Source organism: Botrytis byssoidea (genome assembly GCF_014898295.1).
Source record: "Botrytis byssoidea strain MUCL 94 chromosome Unknown BBYS_007, whole genome shotgun sequence".
Lineage (NCBI taxonomy): Eukaryota > Fungi > Ascomycota > Leotiomycetes > Helotiales > Sclerotiniaceae > Botrytis > Botrytis byssoidea.
This window is the reverse complement of record NW_024065848.1, coordinates 857,520-882,943: the sequence shown is the minus strand read 5'-3', so window position 1 is coordinate 882,943 and position 25,424 is coordinate 857,520. Positions and strand designations below refer to the sequence as shown.

Genomic DNA, 25,424 nt, shown 5'->3' with positions numbered 1-25,424 from the left:
CCACCAATCTAGACCTAAAGTCCCCAGTCCAGCCTAGGTACTCTCAAGCCCAAATTCGTTCCTTTCCTTTGGGATCCCCTCAAATCGTTCATCGTCCGTCCAACTTCATATCTTATCACTTATTTCTTATCGTTCTTTGAAATTCACCTTCAACAAAGACCAACTCTCCAACCATTCGTGCCTCACAGCCTCTTGCTTGCTTTGTGATTAGATCATATGTGAGATTGAACCCATTATTTGTTCATAACATCACATCATTAAAAGTAAGATAGAAAAAGAACTTTTCGCCTGTTTGCTTGTGCTTTGCAAGTCGCCCAAAAATCTTGAAATCTATCTTGTAAGATGAAAACCACAAAAATAATGGTTCCACGTCGTCATGGGTAATGTTGTAGGTATTTACCGGGTTGCCAGTTCGTAAAGGGTATAGGAAATGGATATCGCGTGCAGAAATGCTTTTTTTAATTTTTTGTTGAACATATCAAAAGAAACATGGGAAATGACTAAGCGCCGAAAAGAAGCAATCCGTAAGGTTTTGATATAATGCTTATAATGCTGTTCGATCTTCGCACACCGAGAAAACGAGTAGACGGCCTTGGATCAATTGATGTTGTCCAAATTACAAATGAGAGACAAAATACGATGAACCAGTGTAAAAGCAATGATCGATAGTTCATCGAGGCCTATCGAACAACGGCATCCCTAGTAAAGGGACCTATGCAACAGGAGCTGCAACAGGAGCAATTGAAGCACCTTCCATGTTGCTAACTATGCCGGCACCACCCTCTCCAGCGAGGTTATCATTGAGTCCCTTTGATGGACAGTCACGAGCAATGTGACCTTCGGTTCCACAGGTGTAACAAGTCTTTCCAGCCTTGTTAACACCGCCGTTGGGGCTAGTGCACTCACGGGAGCTGTGTCCAGTTCTTCCGCATGCATAGCACTTCATGGCTTGAGCCTGGCAATCACGGGCAAAGTGGTTTGGACCACCGCACTATCAGGAGTTAGTTTAATGTAACCGAGGCACTAGACCGAAGTGTTGCCGACATGACATGCTGCCGGAAGATTCGGTACATGTGGCAACCTGAGAGAAGATTGCTTACCTTGTAACAAGTGGCTGGGCGAGGTCCGCCAGCAAATCCACCGCGAGGAGCAAATCCACCGCCAAATCCACCACGAGGAGCACCAAGTCCACGTGGAGGACCTTGCATTCCGTTGTTTGGGTTTGGGCAAGCTCTAGCCAAATGGCCAGGAATACCGCAGTTGTAGCATCGACCGGTGGTTCCAGCTCCGCTAATACGCAAAGTTGGACAGTCGGCTTGAACGTGTCCTAAACCTTGGCAGTGGTAGCACTGCTTAGCCTCGGTAGTTCTTGGCAATGGGCAGCCATTCGATTCATGTCCTACGTCGCATTAGTATGACAAAAAGCTGTGCTTTGCTTCTGAAGGCTTACCAGGTTGCTTGCCTAATCATCAAAAGTATTAGTCTTATTCATTATCAAAGGTTCTTTGATATGTACTCACAATTGTAGCAAAGGCGTTCAGCAGAAGCGCAAACTTCAGCATAATGACCAACGTTTCCGCACCTGAAAATACCAATGTTAGCGTTACCCTTTGAAACAAGAATGTTGCATAACACCAAAAAAGCATTGAGTTCTTTGAGATGTCGCCAGGAAGATAAGTTCCAGAGCCAAGCATCCCTTGATGTCCGAGAGAAAGTGGAGGGACTTACTTGTAGCAAGCACGACGAGATAATGAAGACATGGCTACTAATTTATGTGTCTGTTGTGTTCCATCATCAGCACGGCAAATAACAAAGGCACCATCCTCCAATTCCCATTCTTTAACAATCCTCCTGCATCTATGCGGTGGCTCATCCACACGATCTGATCTTAACCATTCCTCAACTTTCGAAGTCGGCATATTGGTGATTGTTGCTTAAGAAGATTTGGCGATGAGGTAAGTTCGCATTGAAATATCCACCAGAAGAACGTTGCAGTTGCATGACCAGCATCATCGTCAGGCTGCAGGGCGTACAAATGCTGTGCAACCTTTGAGTATAAGATTTATATTGTGGTGATTCGTTGACATGCTTTCGACGACTTTGTTTGTTCACTTGGTAAGGATAGTCGTTGTACGTAATATTGAGGATGGAAAGATCGGACGTTGGATAGGTTTGAGTATCATCAAGTAGATGTGCCACCTTATGGTTTGCTTTGTTCCATATCCAAAAGACATTGTTCAACTCTTGAGGACGTAGGATCGTAAGAGGTACAAAGCCAAAGCCAGAGCCGGCGCAGACCTTTCAAGTAGTTCCCTTTTCCTCCCTTCCCATTCTTCCCCCTCCCAAAACAAAATCCAACCATCAACGAATTAAAAAGGAGAAATGAAAATAAGCAAGTACTCACAGAATAAAATTCCTTTGGACTTTTGCTTCTTAGATTCCCGTTCTTGAAAAATATATCAACCTTTCCTTCAACAACAGCTACTTCCTACTTCCTTCTACCTCCCGTGATACAAACGTTTCGCGAAAGAGACTGCAGAATTGTGTGTGATGTGGTTTTTATTTTGTGGAGGGATTTCGGAAGGCAAAACTTCAAAAAGGATGTCCCTTTGTAACCTGGAAAACTTTAGCTTAGCAAAGATCCTAATTCTTTGAGAATGATCTAGTCTTGAAAGAGATTAGCTTCTGAATTAGGATATGGCGACTAGTGCCAGACTTAGTTTAGCTCAACCGCCCAATGGAAAATCTAATGGCGAATAATGAATGAATGGTAATCCAAGGTGGGTAGTCTAAGGGTGGGTAGATAGGTAGGATCAGGGCAGGGCAAAAAAAAAACACGAGTGAATTTTGATAAACGAACTAGTGGGAATGAAATGAATGGGAATGAATGGGAAATTGGGGAAATTGATAGATTTGATTGGTTCAAATAGATAAAATAATGGAGAATCACTTGAATACTTGGAATGGGGGGGTTAATCAATCAATATCGGTTGATTTTTAACAATTGATGATTTTACGGGTACGGTACGGTACACCCGTGGACTACTTCTTATTAGGTAGCAATACCTACTACGGAGTATAGATAGGTACGCTATGATAGAGGAGGATATACTTTCCAACTAACAACTTGGTATCTTACTATTGAGGAAAGTATGGAATCATTGAAATGGAATCTCATCGTATCCTACCAGTACATTCCAAGAAGTCAGAAGTTCATATCAACTTTGTCCATTCGCCTCTTTGATCTCGAGTAATAGGATTCAAAATATTGGCTGATTGATAAAAGTGATTTGTCAGGATGGTTGTTACCTAGTATTTTAGGCAAAAAACGGATTAGTGGCTGAGTGAGGGAGTGTGTGAGTCTCGAGTGAGCAAAAGCCCCTCCTTGCCTCGTATTGATTTCGTTTATATATTTGGCTCGACTCTAGAGTAGGTATATTTAACAGAACGAACCATGCATTTCACACCAGAGACTAGCTACTATGTAGGCAGAGAGAGTACTTGGTGCAGAGTTACAAAGAAGAATAAAGAGAGCCGTCCAATCAAAGTGCATTCTCATCAATGATTTCCCATCTTATGAGCTTATCAGCCGGGACGACCGAGGGTATCCAAATCCAAGTCTCTATCCCCAAAGATACAATACAATACATCCTCCACACTCTTCCTATCCTCTCTCTATACACACCGTCCTTCCAATGACTACCATCCTTCCCATAACTACCACTCTCCCCTTCACCTCTCGCCCACCCGGCCCCGAGCCGGCCACCGTACCCCCCTCGCTCTTACAAAGCTTTTGCGGAGGAATCTCTACTACACCTACCCTCTCCCCAGCTACATCTCTCCTAGTAAACCGTAAACCGTAAACCCCCAGTGCAGGTGCAAGTCTCGCTGCGCCGCCCCCAACCTCCACTCTCTTTTCCCTTTTGCCGCCTTTTCCCAATCTTAATTTTTCTACCATATCATACATACTCCATACTAAATCAATTCCCAATTTCCAAACATCAAAAACGAATCCAGATCCATAATCTCTAAATACCACATTAAGCAAATCCGTCCTTGTACCCCATAAAATGTAAATAGGACTGTCTAGGTACCTAGGTAAGACAAGATAGACAGAAACAGAAATCCCGATCTGTAATCACCAATTCTACAAATTTACAAGTATCCGAGATGGATGATGAAATTTCCCTCGAGAGTACCTAGGCACCTAGGTAACTTTCTATACATACATACCTACCACATTCATAGCTACGATATACTAGATATATATCTATCTACCATACGACACCAATCCCACAGCCTCAGTACAGAAGAAATAAATAACCGCATCCCCTTTCGTACCTTACCTTACCTACACCTTCTAGGCACCCACTCTATGCACCAACAATCAGCCAACCCAATCAATTTACCTCCACACACCCAAGCAAGACATCTTATCTTGCACATGCATGCCATGCGAACTCCCACGCGTTGTGACAATACGATGCGGCTCTTGTGAAATTTATTGCTTGTTATTTGTTACTTCTGATATCGTATATAGGTATATTTTATATTCACATCTCTTCTTCCAGAATCTAGAATCTCCACTCATCTATCCTTCTATCCATCCAATGATCTCCCCCATCTCCACATCTACCCACCATCACTCACTGCATCCAAGCCAAGACTAATATCTAAAATTCCAATCTCTACTCTTACCACACACTCCCCTCCAAATACTGTTATACTATATCTGTATCTCCCCTCCATTTTCAACACCATTCCAACATTCCCACCAAATATACGTAAAGAACCATGACCTACTCAAGAGCCACGAGAGATACCACCCACAAAAGTAGAAAGGTAGAAACAAAAGAAAAAAAACTCCAAACACTATGCTAAACGCTATCAATGTTTCATAGGTATATGCATCTAAACGCCCCAGATCAAATCAGATCAAATAAAAAACTCCATATCTCCCAGTCCAAAATTGTGAAATTTGATTTTCCCATACATGTACAGAATTCGGATGATGCCCATCAAGGGCTCATTCTCGTAGAGTTTTCTTTCATGTCCGTTTACTAGACATGGTTAGTTAGATTAACGAGGCCATTCCGATCGATCAGCTGGATGTCGAGGTAATACGTCTTCTCCCGTAACCGTTGAACGAGGTGCTGCCTCGATTACATAATCAATGCCATCATCAGACATATATGACGGGGGACGATTAGCTGTCGAGGGTCGTTCGGATATTCGAGAGATGGAACGATTTAATGCTGCTTCATTTCTTTGCCAGAAAATCCGATTTGGATCAACCCTCTATGTGTATTGTTAGATAACCATGTCATGTCTTCACTACGGATTGGAGTTACTTACCACCGACTCTCTCCATAATCCATAAGCTGGAGGAGGCATTTTCGTAGCTTGACTCTCAATACCTGCTGCTTCTTCATCTCTGGCGAGTGCGACTGGTATAGGGACTGAGGTTTCGGCATAACCTCCAGGTCCAACCATCGATGGAAGACGTCGTGGATTTGGTTCTCCCTCTATCGGCGGTTTTAAGATCATCATACAAAGGCAAATTAAAGAATGGCAGAAGAAGATAGTAATTATCAAAATAATCAAAATTAAGAGAACGTGAAATTCTTGGCTCTCATCCTTATTTGACAATGCCAATGTAAGATATATCGTGAGCACTAGAACGAGAAACTATAAATTACATTAGAAAATTGTGGGGGGAAAGATATATGGAGAAAAATGTAACACATACCAGCCCAGATATTAAGGAATGCAATATTTTTTGGCGTATTCTTTTGTTCCGGATTCTTGGCGCAGACCCTCTTCCACTTTCTTGCGTTCCCCTTGGAGTTACCCTTCTTCTTCTTCTACCACTATCTGCTAAGTCGGCTAGATGCTGCTCAGCAGGATCTACACTAAGAAACCTGCGCTCCGATCGTCTTCGCACTCGAGGTGGTATTGTCGAAATAGGAGACGAAACTGCTGGAAATTGTGTGGATTGTGAGAGTCTACTATTGGAACGAGTCGCGACAGGTGGTGGACGACGTTCTTCATGTCGAGGTAATATTGGTTCAGCAGCGGCAGAGTTTCGGCGCGTCGAGCTTCGACTTATGGTAAGGCCCGGAATATGGATTCGCGTTGATGGCAGATTGCTAAGGCCAACTAATCGTGGAGCTTTAGGACTTTCTGGGGAAGGACTCCTAGCCTCAGCGCTTGATCGTCCCGAAAACAACGAATTTAGCCCCCCTCGAATTTCCTCCAACCTCGACTGTCGCCTGTCTGATTCGCCCGATGGCATATCCCTCTGTCCAATCTCACTCTGTCGTGAAGGCATTATTATATCCTACTTCGAAATGTGTCGCGGAACTGGTGAATAGAGACAATGTGCCTAGATGATCGTAAAAATGTCTTTTCAAGAAACCGAGTTGCTTTTGTTGCTTGCGAAACCCACAACGCCCCCGAGTTGTTTTATTTTCCACAGCGAGAGGTTAGGCCCTGTCAACACGACCTTGTATGATATAACACGAAGACATTAGATCGAATCAAAGGTGAAGTTATCGTGGTAAACAAATCTACCCGTCCTCATTGCACGCCCGAATCGAAAAGCCAGCAATCGTTCGCGAATCAGTATCCACCAACCGACAGGATATGCAGGCAGGCAGCAGAAGGATCTGGAAAGAATATGGGGAAACTGTGATGTAAAGTAACAAACCCAGACGCACAAAAGAAAGCGCAAAGACCAAGAGATGCCCAAGAGAGTGAAGAGTGAGAGAAGAATACGAAACGTCCGAGAGAGAACTTCTTCGCTCTACGAATGAGTCTCGAATGGTCAGAAATTGCTTCGAAATTGACCACTAAAAAGGGACATAAGGGTAAGAAGGAACGGAGAACACAGCTCACGGACTTCAAGCTCAAGCAAGATATGCAAATATAAACAAGATGCGAACAAAAAAGACAGAATAGGAGAAGAAGCTTTGGCCGATGATGATGATTTCAGTGGACTGTACTAGGTAGTTAATTTCGTCCCAGTCACTACTCTATTTTGGTAGGCAGAGAAAGAACGACAGAACCTCCTCAAGAAGCTGGCTGATAATTCTTGATCTCTCATGTCTCATAGAAGACGACTAGAAGATGACCATGGGTAGCAAATAATTTGATACAATACCGGATAAATCTGCGACGAAAATAACAGTGACCCTGCATATCAAGTTGTTTGACATATTTCCAATTGCGAGCCGCATTTCAGGGATGTAAGGATGTGACTTGTAGATTAAATTTGTTTGGGTCTAAATGAAGTTTGACCTGGGACACATTTTCAAATCTTAAGTCTGTTTCAGTTGAAGGTTGTGACCCACCAATCAAATTTCTTTTTTCTTTCTTTTTTCAGGGGGGTTGAGCTCGTCTAATTAATTAACCGCGCTGCTTATGATGAAAGGTCAAGACCTTGGAGTTTTGAAGAAAACGCTATGATTTATGCAGAGAGCACGGATTAGAAACATCTAGATTACCTAGCTCGGTAGGCAGGAGGCAGGCAGGTAGGTAGGTAGGTATGTAATCATTTCAGTAGAAAGAAATATGAAAGTACGGTATGCATCCCACCAATGCAGTCAATTCACATATGAGATATTCTTGGTGTTTACATAGGTGCTGGATGATACAATTTACACATTTATCTGACTTCTACATACTTTTACAGATAAGATCCAGCCACTCAGCTCCATACAAATTTCTAATTTTGCAGATCTCGTACTGTGGCTATTTTAATCAGCAATATATTGATTTGGATTGGTGAGGGGTAAAGGTATGAATGTTTTTCATAGCATTCATCCGTGCTTGTTCAGATCTCCCAACTTGCTCGTATCAATTACACCATTGCCGTCGATCGAAAACATCTGTAAGGCTAATCCTACTCGCATGCGCAATTCCCCATTCCCTCAACGCCTTCCGGATGGTTTGCAGAGCTTTTCGTAAGCTTCAAAGTTCCTGATTCCTAAACTCCGAATTTCTGCAAGATTTTTGTGGTTGGGTATCTTTTCATTGACTTTGACCTCCTCCTTATCTCACTTCAATTCTCCCAAGAGCAATGTACGATCCGAAGAAGCGGTAAGAACTAAAAGATTGTTAGTAACATAAGATACAGGTTTGGAGGAGCAAATCTTACTTATAGGATCTTTTCCAGGCGATAACTCGGCGCAGTTAACCGTTCCTTTATGGCCAGGTAATTTGTACAATATTTTGCCGTTCTCATTGTTCCAAACAACAGCAGTGCCATCTCCAGCACCAGCAGCGATTTTCTTTCCAGTCGGATCCCAGCTTGCCCGAATCAAATTCTTCTCCATTCCCGCCGGCGCGCCGTCGAAAGTTCGGATATGTCGTTCAGTTGGCGCAAATGGTCTGATATCCCATGTTCGAACCGTCGAGTCCATGGAATTCGATAAAAGTGTTTGAGAATCAGGCGAAACTCGAAGCGATGTAATCGTATCTTGATGGCCAAGCATAGAATATACCACAGCTTTTCTCCTCATATCCCACACCTTGATATCATTGTCAATCCCACCAGAATACAGCTCATTTCCAGCTTCAGCCAATGCGACGGCCGTGACAGGGAACTCAGTAGGGATGAAATCGACAGCAGCTTTTGTCCTTGGATCCCAAATGCCTATATACCCATCGTCTGATCCACTGATGAGAAGTTCCTCTCCTCTTTTACTAATATCCATGCAATTGATTACTTCTTCGTGTCCAACATGTCTTCGTATCCTTGTACCTGTTTCTAAATCCCAACTGGCTAGATGCATATCTGCAGATGCTGAGAACAAGGCTCTTGAGTCGCGCGACCATTGTAAATCTAATATAGCGCCCTTATGCCCTGTTAAAGTTCCGTAGTTTTCGCAATTTCCATACGTTCTCCATAAATCTGCAAAGTATCAGTATGCATGCAACACAGAATGAATGCGTATTGCCCACTAATTGATCTATCCATTGACCCTGAAGCGATATAATTTCCATTGGGATCGAATTTGGCAGCAAATACCTCTCCTGAATGCCCTTCCAATTGCATCACTGGAGCTTGTAAACCACTCGTCCGAGGTACCTATTTTACAGAGGTCAGTAAGACACCTCCCAGATAGCAGATTGTTCCATGAATATTGATAGGTACGTACTGCTTGAATGAGTGCGCCATTGCCAGTTGAACCATTTGAGGCGGATAGAGCTGTGCTCTCATTGCCTACATTCTGTCTCTTCACAACCATCTGAGATGATCCAAAGGACCCAGAAGCTGGACGTTTTCCAGAAGACATGATTATAACTTCTTCCTTCAGGCTACGCGTGATTTTTCGAGAAATGATATGGATGCTTTAAGCTGCGCGTTGTTGGCACCAAGGCTCAATAGCAGAACGCAGTATGAATTTCTAAAAAGTACGCTAAAGTGCGGCCGCCTATCCGGCTTGTGCCTGGACCAGCTTCCAGCTTCAATGGGAATATTATTATGTAGCAAGAACAGCTCCGGAACATGAATTGATTTCATAACCCAATTTCAAGTGTAGTTTAAGATTTATAAGACACAAGTATGGCTTCCAACAAAGCTGCGAGGATGGGCGAGGAGTAAGTGATCTCTTGTCAGTCATCAAGGCGACATATACTAATGCGCAACTCAGGGTCTGGAAGTAAGTACACCAGCAACACAAGAAACACCTGCCATATCTCACGATGGCTAATCAGCATCCAGAAGTCGTGTAGACAAAGTCAATGCCGAGCTAGTCACTCTCACCTATGGAACCATTGTCGCACAACTTTGCAAAGATTACGAAAATGATTATGTGGAAGTCAACAAACAGCTTGATAAGATGGGTTATAATATTGGGCTACGTTTAATCGAAGATTATCTTGCCAAGTCAAATACCATGAGACGTTGCTCGAACTTCAGAGAGACCGCGGAGATGATTTCCAAGGTATGGCTTCAATCGGTATTGTGCGGAATTTGCGGAGCATAGTGCTGATAGAAAACAATAGGTTGGGTTTAAGATATTCTTGAACATCACCCCGGCGGTATCGAACTGGACGAGCGATAACAAACAATTTTCCCTGATTTTTGAAGAAAATCCCTTGGCCGACTTTGTGGAATTGCCAGACGATGGAAGAGCACAAGATGAGTTGTGGTATTCGAATATCTTCTGTGGGATTTTGAGAGGTGCACTGGAGATGGTACAAATGCAAGTTGAGGCTCACTTCATCAGTGATATTCTAAGGGGTCATGATTCAACTGAGATGAGGATTACTTTAGTCAGGTATATTGATGATGAGATGCCAATGGATGATGATTAGGAACCGGGTTGTTTCAGGCGGCGTGCATATTTCTGGCGTTTAGGGATGGGGGTTATCATTGCGAGGATTTTGAAGACATGGGATCTTTATGGCTCAAGGTAGATTATAAAATCTTTGGTTTTAATGTCGAAAACTAATGTATGTTGTTGAGACTGTGCAAACTTTGTAGTTCAGTAAAAGTATCTAGGTTGATGACTTGGTGAGATATGTTTGTCAGTATCCTGGCGTGATCGCTGGCACATCCTGATAATTATATATTTTCTAACTTGCTTGACGACTCAACAACTCTCGCCTGCAATTTGAACACCTCATGAATCGAAGTGAGAGTTGGGTATGGAGATTGGCAAACTATCGTCCATTGGTGTCGGAGAATGTTCAATGACTGAAGTGGTATTTGAAATAAGGAAGTAAGAGTCATAATGCATCAGTTGAAATGAAGCCGGCGAGGTAATTGGGATGCTGATAAATCAAATTGTAGCTGCAATTCAACTTCTCCTGGTGTAGTACTCATTATAATGAAAAGGATGTGGTTGATAGATTAGTTTGATAGATAAGTTAGGGTTCGTTTCTCTCTTAGCTCCAGAAAAGAGGCAGTCGTTAGAGAAGAAACTTCTCGGCGGTGGATCGGAAGATGCAGCGCCGTTGAAAGAAATGCTTGATCGATGCGAATGTCAAAGAAGATCATGTTATCACTGTGAATGAGGCCAACTAAAACTCAGTGGCTCAGAAGATTCAACTATGGGTCTCAGTAGTACGTCACAGGTCGCTAGAGAAGCATTTTTTGCCTTTTCTCAACGCGAAAATTCGCAATATCACTCGCAGAAACGTGGGCATAGTTTTGTATGTAGGGAAGGAAGGAAGGAGTGAAATCGTGGGGGCACGGTATCTGAGTTGGATCTGTACAAGCTGATTATAGTCTTGATCAACCTTCAAGCGGGTTTTACTATTTCACGAAGTGCATGAAGCATAAGCTAGCTATCCCTCAGAGCTCCGAAAAATCATTTTGCAAACAGACGAAGAAGAAGCTGGCGAATCTAAGTTCAAGATCGTAACTCCACAGCCCAGGTCTCAGAAGTTGAACGCAACAAAGGTTCGAGGACTATGTTTCCATGGGAATGTAGAGAAGAATAAAGGACTATTAGAAGAATGAAAATTGAGGAATTACTCTTTCATTATGAGTATGTTCACCAGTTTCCACCTCAAATTTACATTGGTGGTAGCTAAGACGAGGACTAGATGATCCGTTCCCATCATGCTAAGCCTTTAAGTTTGACCGTCACCTGGCATCCCAGATAATGTACGCCACAGAAATCACTGCCACTTCAAAATTTCAGAAGACACAGCTATGAAATATTCGATCCTCTTTGGTATTGCATCACGATGATTCAAGTCGTGGAATCCTAAGCTTTCCGGAGTTTTTGCACCATGGAGGTAAAGTTTTAACTGTCATAAGTACTAAAATCTAGGGCAACAACCATCGAGACTCAATTCAAGTATCGAAGCTGTGACCCATGATAAAATGGGTTTACATTTTCTGATACCTTCAGTCCACCTATCCTTACAGTCTAGACGGGAGTCAAAGGTTTATAGAGAATCAGGTTCAAGTGCTCCAGTATGCCGATCCTGCGACAGAAAATTGGGTTGAACTTGTAGCTTTAGTGAACCCCCCCGTGACATTCCAAGCACCACTCAACTCCTCCACAGACACGCGCAACATCTTTACGGCACTAAGGAGAGGCAGAAACCTGACTTCTGGTCATCAAGCATTGGAAGAAGAGGGTGCTTATTAAGGATTTCATTCACGAGAGGCATGGTTGTCATTGCACGCATAGAAAGACGATGTATCATTAAGGGAATAGGCATAATACTTAGAATACTTGGAGTGGATAGTCAGAGAGCGATATTAGGCTACTTCAAGGAATACATGTAGCGATAGAAAACTTGGAAAACCCACTGCGTTTTGATGTGCGAACAAACTAGACTGCTTGCGAATGCGGACTTGGCAAAGGATGCTAAAGTTTCAGGGGCCGCAAGCGAGCTGGAAAAGTCAAATGCTAGAATTAATGAAATGCTCTACACCTGCGGTGTCCACTAATGATAGCAGTACATAGTCTGAACTTACTAAAAAAAAACCAGCCAGTGCCGACCGCGATCACGAGACCTCATGCTTAGAGGAAAGGAATTTCCGAGAGTTTATGAATGGGGCAATTTGAGTGCAATGGCTCTGATTGCTTCGATGCTAATAGTTATGCACTGCGAAGTAAAATCACCTCGCCTATTTCTAGAATCCTTTGATCTGGTGCTTGCAATATGATGAAAGGGACTTGCTGGCAACGAGGTTGTTAGCTGCGACTACTCTATGAGCCCTGTGAGTCAAGGAATCTTTGCTTTCTACATACATAGATATCCAAATGTTAAACGTGAAAACTCACGATTGACATATTTTGACACAAGGGTCTTCTATAGGACTTTCAGAGTGAGCAGTCAAGATGAAATACATTTCTCACGTTATCACTTTCAGGTAGAAGTTTGCTAGCAAGGCGTTGAAATTTCTAAGGTACTGCAGATGTGCCAGTATCTATCTTGTTGGCATGCATGGCCATATACCAAAGCTAATATTGATAGTATTCTACTCCATAAGCATCGGCTTGGGGAATGAATATTACAATATGACATGCTAAATAAGATCATGAACCTCACCATCAAAAGATTTCTGTCACTCGTTTAGAACAACCACATCAGCCACCGTCAAAATATCCTCTCCCCTATAAAGCAATCTCCCTACGGCCATTAACAATCTAAATTTGGCACCACTCTCATCTTCTCTCCTTCGACACTTTAGCAGTCTGCTTGGTTGGCATTTCATGCTTGCAGTAAACCCTCTCTACATATGATATATGTGTAGATGCTCACGCCCTAAATGTGTAGGTACGGAACTTGGAAGGTCGATTATCGATGAAGGATAGATCGATGAAATTCGATATTGGTTGCTGGCCGCACAGAGCAGCAAAGAGCCATCTGTTGATCCGGAAGGAATATCCTTAGTATATCATGATTATGATGTCCTATGAGAATGGACCTTGTCATCGTAGAATCAGTCATAACCTCCTCCGATCTGGCTTGCGAATGCAGTAGAAACACTCTTTTCATCATCATCGAAACGACGACCACTTAGTAGAGAGCTCGTGCCAAAGACACTGCCAGCATCACCAGTTTTGTAATCAGCGATGCGACCACCTGATTCGACGTATCGCTTCAAGCGGTCAGATTGACTCAAACTAGTTTGCTTCTGTCCTTCGTGAACGCTAACACCGAGGCTAACACCTCCTTGGCCAATGCCTCTGCCATCTGTGACACTACTGCTTGTGACATCAGTGAACTCACTGGCGGCAACGGATTCTCCAGCTATGCTCTCAGGTCCACGCCCACGACCCTTTTGGCCATTGGCACGTGGGCCTCGTGAGTCAAGACCAGGCCAATTGTCAAGACCGGTGAGAGGGAAGTTACCAAAGCCGGCGGGATAAGCGGATCCGACACCTACACCGCCGAGATGGGACGAGTGAACCGAAGAAACGTCATCCAAAGCAGAACTCATCATCGAACCAGTGTCAGTGAAATCCTGTAATGGAGGGGCTTTGTTATTGCCGTTTCGGCCGTTGTGTGGCAATCCCATTTGATAACGTTGTGGGCCACGGTAAGTTGTCTTTGGACGACTAAATTGTAGAAGCGATATTTGCAAGTTTGAAAGTGGACCTTCAACAAGACAGCTACGATCCTTGAAATGCTGCAGCAAGTAATGCCATAGAGGATGCTTTGACAAAACCTTTGGATTACCAACAATGACAAGACCGTACTTGGCACGCGTCAAAGCTACATTGAGACGTCTAGGATCACTCAAGAAACCAATCCCTTGATGGTCGTTAGATCTTACACAAGAAAGAATGATAAAATCTTTCTCTCGTCCTTGGAAGGCATCCACAGAAGCGACTTCAACCTCCTTATAGTGCTCTTTCTTAAAAGAACCAGCATTCTGCATAGATGTCACGACATAACTGCGCTGGCCTTCATATGGGGTGATAACGCCGATATCTCCAGGTTGTACTCCAGCTTTGAAAAATCGAGTAACAATCTTCTCAACATTTGAGGCTTCAGTCCTGTTGAGATAAGAAGTACCCGAAGCAGAGATTTCCTCGTTGCCAAGATTGGACCAGAACATCATGGGTGTATCGGCTACAGGCCAGGGAAAATCTACGTCACGACGAAGCCGTTGTTGCATTGTGACACCATTTTGTAGGGAACCATCGTAGAACATGTTGGACGGGAATTCAGAAAGGCATGGGTGCATACGATACTGAACGTTAAGTCGGATGGGGTTGAGGCCGAGGTGGACTAAACGCTCGAAGAGTGACTGGTTCAGACCTGCCTTTGCGGCCTTCTTGTTCATGATGACGGGTCCCAATTGTTGATGATCTCCAACCAGAACCACTTGTTTGCATCCCAGAACAAGTGGAATCATACATTCTGGTTCTGCTGATTGAGTAGATTCATCGATGAGGACTGTTCTAAATTTCATTTTGGCAAGTCTTGGGTCTCCGGCGCCAACACAAGTACAGCAAATAACATCAGCGTTGCTCAAAATCTCACGTTCGGCAGCTCTCGTCAATGCCTTGAACTTCTTCTCATCTTGACTTGACAATTCCCCCAACTCACTCTTCAACTGAGTAAGTTTGGCCAATTCGTGATTGCTATCATTCATGCGGACCTGCTCATGCAACGAGAGGAAACCAACAGATGACTCGACATCTTCACGGGATTTGGCAGTAAGACGAACAACTTTGAGTTGAGTTCGATGTATACGCTCACAAAGTTGATCGACAGCAACGTTAGAAGGAGCACACACAAGAACTTGACCACCATTGACCTTAGCCAAATGATAAATGACTGTGGCGGATGTGACTGTCTTTCCAGTTCCCGGAGGTCCTTGAATGAGACTCAAAGGCTTTTGTAAGACGCTCTTGACGGCGCTGATTTGACTGCTATTCAATTCTGGCAGACCAGGAACGCTAAATTTCTTGGGCATTTGAATTTTCATTGGAGCTGCGGCCACCTCGTGACCGAGAAGTTTGTGGAAAATATATCCTGATACGCTCATTTCGTCTACGGCGAAAGTCTTCATGGCAAACTGCATGCGGTCGTAAGATGTTGCTTTCCAGACATAATCGGCAGAAAAGTTGTGGGTGCATTCAGTTGGTACTGATTTATCGTTGCCAACTTTTCGGAGTTCGATGGTAACTTCATCAGATTGATTGTTCGGAATTTTGACCACATATCCAACACCCTCCCAGACAGGTCGTAGCTCGCCTTTGTACTTGAGTCGCATCTCATCGCCTACAGCGAGCTTTACATCGCCAAGCTCTATCTTTGGAAGAATGAAACTGGCCAAATGCTTGTTATTCAAACCATAATCCCAACGAATGATTAAACCATCTTCAGATTGAGCTTCCTTAAGCTTGCGGTCGTAGTCTGCCTCAATCTTGACTAAAGGTCCGAAGACATTTTGATATTGATAGGCATCATCGTATTTAAGAAGGACAGGGGCTGGATCATCATCAATTCCAGCAGCCTTCTCCAAATCGGAAAGGGTAGCGTTAACATTATCCTTCCACATCTCCTCCAACTTCGCAATCATTGGCGGCGTGAGATGCCGAGCGCGAAGCTGTTCTGCGTCCGTAGGAAGAGAGACAAGCCAAGACAAAAAGGATCGATCCTCGATCAACGGTTGCCATTTGGACACATCCCAACTCATATCCTTTGAAGATGGAGCAGAGGCGCAAGGTTGACGGCATAGAAGAACCACGACTGTATCCGATTTTGCAGGAATAAAGCCGAGGAGAAAAACATTTTTTATACCGCAGTTGTAGCATTCCAGTACAGTATCTCCGAGGGTCGACATTGGGTGCAATTGAACTTCCTTATGCCTTGCGCGAACAAGGTGATTGACAATGTGCGAAGATGTAGCATTTCCACGGGCACTGCAGAACCATTTGTTGCATCCCAAGCACTTAACCACACAGCTTGGTGAGTGAATTCCACAATATCTACACATCAAATCAGCCCAGCTCAGGACAGTTTAGATCGTTGATAGTTCAACTTACGCGCATGCGTGTGCTGGTAGTTCCTTCTCATCCTCAAGACCTCGAAGCCCAAGAGTTTTCATACCATCGACTGGAACACTTGCAAGACTCTCGGTGTCGTCGTCATCGAATACTTCAGTCTCGTTGTCATCATCATCGCTTCTTCGTCTGCTGGATCCCAAGCCACCATGACCTCCGTATTGACCATATAACAAGCTTTCATCCGGATCAATGTTTGAGAGATCATCTGCACCGGCGTTGATTGCTGCAGCAGAATCGGATATGAGGTGGTTCCCAACGTGGGCAAAAGCGCTTTCCATGATGACAGTATGTCTAGATACTACACAAAATAGTGAAGGGTTGGAACTAGCTGTAGTTCAGGCGACTATCAGAAGACATCAGAATAAATCATTGAAGATCCCGCTATGAAGCAGTAGAATATTAGTACTTACAATAGATTGGATAAATTCCTTATGTTTGTGGAGGTAGCCTTTGTGGCGGGAGGGCGGCGCAAAGGTTTTGGAGATATTCTTGAAAGCTGGACAAGACTTTCAAGTCATTATCGTAACTTTGACCGTAATTCACAACTTGTCCTGCAGAAGTTTGATATCTCTTGTGTAATATTGAGGAGCCCAGAAGGTATTTTACCAATGTTGGTCGGGTTGGTGGAGTACTCGAGAAGAGATGCACAGTTGCTTTTTTGATTGTGGGATTTCACATTTACTAATAAGTGACATTGCTATTTGGGTGCTTAGCGTGCTGATACTGATACCGATACCAGCCGATAAAGGTTTGTGATAGAAACTTTTTTTTTCTGCTTGACTACCTCACAAAAAAGCTTCATACTATCCCTCTCAAAAACAAACTCTCTTAAGCCAAATAAACCATTATTAAAATGATTGTAAGTTGGATTCATATCAATCATCATATATTTCCCTGCAATGCTGTTTCAAATTCAATTAACTAATACATGTTATGTTCTCTAGCGCAAACAAGCTCGACAACGACGAGATTATCTCTATCGAAGAGCCTTAACACTTCGAGACGCTGAGATCAGTGAAAAGCGCGCAAAGCTTCGAGCCTCTCTAGCATCAGGCAAACCTTTAGATCCATCAATTGCGAATGATAAAAAACTACGAGAAGATTATAAATATGATGAATCACGACCAGATTTGACGGCAAACGAGGAACTTGACTTGGATGATGAATATGCTCAACTTTCTGGAATCGTTGATCCCAGAGTACTGATCACAACTTCAAGAGATCCTTCATCAAGACTTTCTGCCTTTGCGAAAGAGATCAGGTTATTGATACCAACTTCAATCCGTCTAAATCGAGGAAATCTCATTTTGCCAAGTCTAATTACGTCCGCCCAAGCATCTGGACTTTCCGATATCATCCTCCTCCATGAACATCGTGGTACACCAACGGCCTTAACGTTATCCCACTTTCCCCATGGGCCCACGATATCATTCTCTCTACACAATGTTGTTTTGCGCCATGACATCCCCAATAGCTCTCGTGGTACGGTCAGCGAGTCTTATCCCCATCTAATCTTCGAAGGCTTTACATCAAGATTGGGTCTTCGAATCGTCAAAATCTTGAAACATATCTTTCCCCCAAGAGAAGCGATTACGAACAAGACGAAAATGGGAAGCAGAGTTGTCACGTTCAAGAATATTGAAGATAGCATCGAAGTTCGACACCACGTGTTCGTTAAGACGGGATATCAAAATGTGGAACTCGCAGAAGTTGGACCTCGGATGACGATGAGATGTTTCGAAATTAGAGGAGGAACTTTGGAGAATAAGGATGGCGATGTCGAATGGAGGATGAATCAATATACGAGAACTTCCAAGAAGAAGGACTACCTGTGAGAGTTTGGGATATGATTATTTGCTTGTTTGTTTAGCGTGGAGTTTGGTGGTATCAACTTACTGTTGCGAGGTTCAAAAGATTACAAGTCGAGGTCCTTCTCCATCGACATATCTACCAAAGATCGTGACAAAGAAAAAAATATCCGCGGATAACATAGGTAGTAGCCATATGGTCGCGGCGACTCTGCATGCCTCGTCTACCGATATGGAAAGAATCGAGAATGTACCGAGGAGGGGTTGATGCATCATGGGTACGATGTGATCTGAAAACAGTCTATGGTTGGGCATTATTCAGATCCCCTCATTTCTGCTACCTTGTTATGCATTTCGGTTTCTTTGTTCAAAATTCGGTTATGAGCGAAGCAAACAAAATTAGTGTAGGTGTCTAGATGCATATTCTCAATCACATTGTTCATTAATTTGTCTTTCAAGCTCTTTCAACGCTTTGTTGTAGTTGTCTTTGAGCATGCTACTTGCCAAAGATGCTAATTATCTATCGATAGATATTGAGAATTGAGCCAAACGGCAAAAGTCGAGTGGTTTCACATGTTCTTGATGTTTTTTTGCTCAAACATTCGACCAAGATAGGAGATATAAAATGATTCTGCGGATGCTCCGAGGCTTCCTTGGCTGCCCAATTCAAGTCTTGGCATATACATATCTCTCCACCTTCAATATTTCAAAATCTTTTATCGTGTGTGTGTGGATCTGATGCATACCAAGTTTCTTTTCTCTCTAAATGAATTTCTAATTGAGGCCTTTCCATCATTTACTCGCCGGACACAATTTCTCCGTTCACGAATTAGGACCATGCGAGTTTTCAAGATGAGAACGACTCCATCGCGTGTTGTGTCTCTATCAGGGGAACGAGACGAAGTTCGCACTATCGCTGTCATGGACACAAATCCTCACAATGTTTTGGGAATATATTGACAGATACAGGGGCAACACGAGATGACCCTGAATCGATCCATACTGCAGTCTTGGACCCTTTCAAAGTCTTTCCAATATTATCAAAGGCAATGCTGACACGAGTAACGGCACCAATCTGTTCCCGTGGTCTGCTTCTATCCTTCGTATGTAAGCAAGACATCACATAAATTCGTGGTGTTCAGGGTTCAGAATGACGGGCTCAAATTGAAGGAATATGCCAAAGTAAATCTAAACCTACCTTGTTACCTCTTGACAGAAAGGTTAGCGAGATCAATAGTCACTGTAAGAGCTGACAGCCCCTTCACGCTCTTACAGCCGTTACTATCTGATCAATTAGGTTGCAATGCTTATATCGCAAGGATTATAAGGACAGGCGCGCAAGTTGAAACCCAATCTCGGATTTAAGCCGAACCGCGTTACCATCGCGACTGGTTCATCTGAATAAGATCTTATCAGGATTAGGTTCCCTGTGACCATGTGGAATACCCTGCATTCCCTTCTTCACGACCTACTTTGTACAGATTTCTTCATGTATTGTTCATCATTACTTCCTTTGGGAGCCGACATCATTCTTAGTTCAGCTCATCGAATTCCGAGTCCCGAAATTTCAGCGCGTAATAAAGTGTTATTTACGTACGGTACAGTTTGTCACAAGTCTTTGTGATATGTACTTGAAGAAATCTCTCGTGAAATACGAGATAGCAATTCAAACTACCATGGAAGGAATCAAAGTTTTGATAATGTATAGATGCTGTTCGTTGTTGCCTCTTTAGAATTGTTAAGGTAGTTCCATACAGAGTGGGGGGGGGGGAAGGAGGTTCGGGGTCTACTTTTCACAAAACCTTCGGCAAGAAAGAGGAGTTAGTCGCAGCAGTGGCTCCACCATCAGGAAGTAAGGTTCCGATCAACTGTGGATACACGATCATTGCTTGTTTATTCCGTAAGCCCCTCAATCATGTGGCTCGGTTCCTGAGGATGTTTCGTCTTGCCCTATCAAAAACCGAACTCTTAGCTTTATCAACGCTAATTCGCAATGCAATACCGTTTTCTTCATTCTTTATATTCTTGGCATTCCTTACGGTCTCGAAACTTGAAGACAATGATATGTTGTGAAAAAATTACAAATTAAATATTCATAAACTAATGGAACTAATGGAACTACTAAACGCAATCAACCCAATATTCCTGCACGATGTATGCTGCCGGTCATTTTCTTTACCTTAAAAGTTGCGGACATTTCCTTCACTTCGAAAGCTCCGACCCGGCTCTTTAACTACAATCTGTGCAATGTCAGTAGGTACAATCTTGATTAGGAAGATGGGAAGTCCTGGTATGTCTTGGTATATCTCGGTCAACTACCGGCCCTAGGGTTCCCTCGACACTACTACGATATTGTACTACAATACACTATTCGCGGGGTGGTATCAAAGACTTGATATTGAAAAGCGTCGTAAGCTCTATCAAGTCCCCTAATCATAATCCATGCCAGACAAAGGTGCACAGACGGTCCCCAAAAACCTTTTGCTTGCCTTTTCTAACTGGGTTACGATTTTTCTGGGGATATTTGAGTAGGACGTGGACTGAATCTGTGTTGTGTCCGGAGATCACCATATACTTCTACATGTTCCTCAGAGTTTAATGCATTTTAGGAAGTGATCAATACGGCTGAGGCTCAAGCAAACGGAAACTAATGAAATCTGAAATCTAAGTTCATACAAGCTTAATCCTAAAGCTTAAGGCGTCGTCTCATACGTTCGGTAAGGTACCCGAAAGATTTCATACGCAACAGCGCGATTACGAAATGCAAGGAAAAGGAAATTTTGAGTGGGCATATTGAGTATGAAATTTTACTAACTCAACAGACCATGCATGCTACTCATCAGTATACTCACTCATTATTCTGGAACCATTTTCATAGAAAGTTACTTTCATTATCTATTTTGACCACGGGTACGAAATATGGAACCCAAGCCAGGGGCGAAAGCCTTCCGCTGCGGGCTGAGGAGAATTACCAGGAGGCCTACTGATTATGTGATTTTTTTTTAGCACAAAACTCTAATCTGTGTACCTGCAGTCACCAGTAAGCAATAGTTGCATCGTGTAAGTTATCGATTGTGACTGACGTGTGAGGACTTACCGATGAGGAAAAAGTGGCTTGACACCCGTGAATCCTTGCGGCTTATAACCACAACGTGAGGAATAATTCCCCGAGTTGTTCTGCTCACTACCTCTAGCAACGAACTTTCTGCCAGGTCCCGAAAGACCGAGACGAGTGCAGATCATCGAATAAGCTCAGATGTGGTAATCCTTCCAGCCAAAAGGATTGACGAATATTAACTGTTTCAACAGCAGGTGATCTTTGAATATGTCTCCACGGTCTTCGGCACGAACTGATGTCTTCCCCTGGAGTGATATATTAATGTACCTTTGATGGCGCTAGCATAGCTCCGCGTTGGGAAGCACTGTCCATTCCTTCAACCCTTCCATAATTCAGATGGATCTTGAGGTTCTCACCATGCATTCGACTTACCACATTCGTATGCCAAGAGATGCCATTGGCAACAAAAGCAAAGAGTCTACAGATATACTGCACATAGATGGGGTTCAGAGAGTACGTATACCTCCCATGCAATGTAACCCAGCACGGCGACAAAGCATTCAAGGCTACCCGAGCCATCACAGGACAATACGAACTTCACTATGTTGCCGTCAGCGTCTGGAACCTAAGCTCGGAGGTGGACACGAAGCTGACGGGACGGTCCAATTTCAAGAGCTTCACTTTTCTATAAAGTCAAGATCTTTCGCCGTGGAATTCCTTTCTTCAGTCCTCGTCTCATCCTCATCACAGTCTCTTCTTTACAACTCCTTGCCTGGAGAACACAATCTTTTCCGTCTTTTTTTGTTTAATTCATAATCATGAAGTGTTCTACAATCTTTACTGCCCTCACTGCATTCTTTGCACAGGCATCTGCATCAGCTATCCCAGCTGTTCGTTCACCACTCACTCCTCGTCAAAACACCACTACCTCTTGTGCAAACTCAGCTACTTCCAGATCTTGCTGGGGAGAGTATTCCATTGATACCAACTGGTATGATGTTACTCCTACCGGAGTCACCAGAGGTATGTGATATCAAACTCCAATTCATTAGTCTATCACTAACTTTATTTACAGAGTACTGGCTTTCAGTTGAAAACTCTACCATCACACCTGATGGTTATACTCGCTCAGCCATGACCTTCAATGGAACTGTCCCAGGACCTGCAATTATAGCAGACTGGGGTGACAATCTTATCATCCGTACGTCTTCTGTTTCCCAAAGAATCTCTTTGTCCTCACAACTTGAGGCTCTCGAATATCATTCTGTCCAAACTTTGGCTATATTTACTAATTACCTAATTGCAGACGTTACCAACAATCTTGAACACAACGGTACATCTATTCATTGGCATGGAATCCGTCAACTAGGAAGTCTCGAGTACGACGGTGTACCTGGTATGTCTTTAAAAGATCGTCATCATACGATCACAACATCCCCCCATCTGTCCCATCCCATTCTATATCCCCTCCTCCCTGCACCCACAAATATTTCCTATCTTCTATTGAAAAATGACTAACATCAAATCCAGGTGTAACTCAATGTCCTATCGCTCCTGGAGATACCTTGACTTATAAGTTCCAAGCTACTCAATATGGAACCACTTGGTATCACTCTCACTTCTCTCTTCAATACGGTGATGGACTCTTTGGACCCTTAATCATTAACGGTCCTGCTACTGCGGACTATGATGAAGATGTTGGTGTTATTTTCCTCCAAGATTGGGCACATGAATCCGTTTTCGAAATTTGGGACTCCGCTAGACTTGGCGCTCCTCCAGCACTTGAAAACACTTTGATGAACGGAACCAACACGTTCGATTGCTCAGCCTCTACTGATCCTAACTGTGTTGGTGGTGGTAAGAAATTCGAGTTGACTTTCGTCGAAGGCACCAAATATAGGTTGAGATTGATCAACGTTGGAATTGACAGTCACTTCGAGTTCGCCATTGATGGACACACACTTACTGTTATCGCCAATGATCTTGTTCCAATTGTACCCTACACTACGGACACCATTCTCATTGGCATTGGTCAAAGATATGATGTTATTGTTGAAGCCAATGCGGCAGCAGATAATTACTGGATCAGAGGAAATTGGGGAACCACCTGCTCAGGCAACATGGAAGCAGCAAATGCTACAGGTATCCTCCGATACGATAGCTCTAGCACCGCAGATCCTACCTCTGTTGAAACCACACCTCGCGGAACTTGCGAGGATGAGCCAGTTGCCAGTCTTGTTCCACATTTAGCATTGGACGTTGGTGGATACTCTCTCGTCGACGAACAGATGTCCTTCGCATTCACCAACTACTTCACATGGACCATCAATTCTAGTAGTCTGCTCCTCGACTGGAGCTCCCCAACAACTCTCAAGATATTCAACAACGAGACAATCTTCCCAACTGAATACAACGTTGTCCCTCTCGAGCAAACCAACGCCAACGAAGAGTGGGTCGTATATGTCATCGAGGATCTCACCGGCTTCGGCATTTGGCATCCTATCCATCTCCACGGCCACGATTTCTTCATCGTAGCTCAAGAAGCTGATGTGTTCAATCCCGACAAGTCGCCAGCCAAATTCAACCTCGTCAATCCCCCACGTCGTGATGTTGCGGCACTTCCCGGAAACGGTTATCTTGCCATTGCATTCAAGCTTGACAACCCTGGTTCCTGGCTCCTTCATTGCCATATCGCATGGCACGCATCTGAGGGATTGGCAATGCAATTTGTGGAGTCTCAAAGCTCGATTGCTGTCGGGATGAGCGACACTGCTATTTTTGAGAATACTTGTGCAAACTGGAATGCTTATACTCCTACTCAGTTGTTCGCTGAGGATGATTCTGGAATTTAAGGGATTCCTGTTGCCCTATGCAATTCCAAATCATTAATCGGATAAATTGTTCGTTCATGTGGATGTCTTTCTACATCTTTCAACCTCCTCTCGCTTATTACACAACACCACTCAATACTATCACGGATGTCATGAGAAACGCAGAGTACCTTCATTCATACCACTGCACATAATTTTTATTATTTATTATCAATTGCTCATTTATTCATTCATTCATTCATCTATCTGTTTATTATATTTTTGTTTATTTTATTCTTACTTTACTTCCTTCCGGGTTATTTCGCGAGCGAGCAGTACATATTGAGTATCTGCATGGTCACTCGTTTAGTTTTGATTTCTGGATAGTCAGAGAAGAAGCATAGGAATACAGAACTTGCTTGCTGACTCGATTCAATTACCTTTATTCCCTTGGTTTGGATATGTTTGAGCGGATGGGAAGGCGGTTACTCTACTCAGTGTGTATATGGTAAGATTACATAGTTTATAAATATATATATGGCTTAGTGGACTTATATGGCCTTTGTGTTTGGTGATTGCGATGGTGATACGATGGACAAGTCGATGTTAATGTAGTAAGCAATGGACCAAGTAAGTCGCACATCAAAGTCATACACTTCTTAAGCATGCTCCAAGGCATTCCTGAAGTACCCAGTTTATACTGAGCAATAAACTATCTCTCATGTTTGATTTCTATAAGGTGGAAAGACTTATAGACCAGGGCATATTTCAAACCTCTCATCTTGCCCTTTCTAGGGGGGGTTAAGAATGAATATATCTGATGTATAACACAGTGAAGAATGATTCATGATTATGATGAAAGGTTCGAGTACTGGGCATCGGGGGGGGGTTGGCAATATACGATAGATACATTGGTATTTACTTGTACACCCGGTCGATTCTTGCTATCGTATAGAAACTCCCAGTAACCTGAGGATATAAAATACCATGAATCCCTATGATACCAGTCTCTGACCACCTGTGATTGCATAGCGCATAGTGTTCGATCTAGTAAATATCCACAAAACTATGATTATACAAAGTCCTACGAGTATCTAACACGCGCTCAATTGATAGGCCCTGGATAAGACAAAATCCCTCAAAATCTATCATCATCTCATAACCTTCGCCGCTGAATGTCACCAGATATTCATATCACCCAATATTATGATTAGTATCCACAAACCACCACTATCAAGTGTGAATGTGA

The 25,424-nt window shown here is 43.3% G+C and overlaps 7 protein-coding genes across 7 annotated transcripts; 3 read left to right on the top strand and 4 right to left on the bottom strand.

Moving 5' to 3' along the window:
* Positions 1-712: 712 nt before the first annotated feature.
* On the bottom strand, positions 713-1,919 carry EAE97_004312 (uncharacterized protein; the record flags this gene model as incomplete). The annotated part of the gene is made up of 5 exons (XM_038874824.1): positions 713-991; positions 1,101-1,399; positions 1,451-1,462; positions 1,521-1,582; positions 1,729-1,919. The coding sequence occupies 5 exons, from the start codon at positions 1,917-1,919 to the stop codon at positions 713-715; spliced, it is 843 nt and encodes a 280-aa protein (XP_038734268.1).
* Positions 1,920-5,079: 3,160 nt separating this feature from the next.
* Positions 5,080-6,331, bottom strand: EAE97_004311 (uncharacterized protein; the record flags this gene model as incomplete). The annotated part of the gene is made up of 3 exons (XM_038874823.1): positions 5,080-5,298; positions 5,356-5,688; positions 5,750-6,331. 3 exons carry the CDS (start codon positions 6,329-6,331, stop codon positions 5,080-5,082), a joined length of 1,134 nt encoding a protein of 377 aa, XP_038734267.1.
* A 1,726-nt stretch (positions 6,332-8,057) lies between these two features.
* Positions 8,058-9,299, bottom strand: EAE97_004310 (uncharacterized protein; the record flags this gene model as incomplete). Its single annotated transcript, XM_038874822.1, has 4 exons — positions 8,058-8,107; positions 8,159-8,914; positions 8,965-9,091; positions 9,162-9,299. The coding sequence occupies 4 exons, from the start codon at positions 9,297-9,299 to the stop codon at positions 8,058-8,060; spliced, it is 1,071 nt and encodes a 356-aa protein (XP_038734266.1).
* Positions 9,300-9,568: 269 nt separating this feature from the next.
* EAE97_004309 (uncharacterized protein) lies at positions 9,569-10,475 on the top strand (the record flags this gene model as incomplete). The annotated part of the gene is made up of 4 exons (XM_038874821.1): positions 9,569-9,603; positions 9,657-9,665; positions 9,728-9,950; positions 10,012-10,475. The coding sequence occupies 4 exons, from the start codon at positions 9,569-9,571 to the stop codon at positions 10,321-10,323; spliced, it is 579 nt and encodes a 192-aa protein (XP_038734265.1). The 3' UTR covers positions 10,324-10,475.
* Positions 10,476-12,851: 2,376 nt separating this feature from the next.
* On the bottom strand, positions 12,852-17,156 carry EAE97_004308 (uncharacterized protein). Its single transcript, XM_038874820.1, has 3 exons — positions 16,910-17,156; positions 16,479-16,842; positions 12,852-16,421 (listed from the first exon to the last, which is right to left on the bottom strand). The coding sequence occupies exons 2-3, from the start codon at positions 16,775-16,777 to the stop codon at positions 13,418-13,420; spliced, it is 3,303 nt and encodes a 1,100-aa protein (XP_038734264.1). The 5' UTR covers positions 16,778-16,842; positions 16,910-17,156; the 3' UTR covers positions 12,852-13,417.
* A 146-nt stretch (positions 17,157-17,302) lies between these two features.
* EAE97_004307 (uncharacterized protein) lies at positions 17,303-18,767 on the top strand. Its single transcript, XM_038874819.1, has 2 exons — positions 17,303-17,358; positions 17,444-18,767. Exons 1-2 carry the CDS (start codon positions 17,353-17,355, stop codon positions 18,332-18,334), a joined length of 897 nt encoding a protein of 298 aa, XP_038734263.1. The 5' UTR covers positions 17,303-17,352; the 3' UTR covers positions 18,335-18,767.
* Positions 18,768-22,183: 3,416 nt separating this feature from the next.
* EAE97_004306 (uncharacterized protein) lies at positions 22,184-24,217 on the top strand (the record flags this gene model as incomplete). Its single annotated transcript, XM_038874818.1, has 4 exons — positions 22,184-22,388; positions 22,441-22,566; positions 22,672-22,761; positions 22,896-24,217. 4 exons carry the CDS (start codon positions 22,184-22,186, stop codon positions 24,215-24,217), a joined length of 1,743 nt encoding a protein of 580 aa, XP_038734262.1.
* Between the last annotated feature and the right edge of the window lie 1,207 nt (positions 24,218-25,424).

Bases quoted from the DNA above. Each gene is read 5' to 3' on its own strand.
- EAE97_004308 (XM_038874820.1), bottom strand. From the start codon at position 16,777: ATGGAAAGCGCTTTTGCCCACGTTGGGAACCACCTCATATCCGATTCT. The intron at 16,422-16,478 runs GTAAGTTGAACT...TTTGATGTGTAG, and splicing joins CTACCAGCACACGCATGCGC to ATATTGTGGAATTCACTCAC.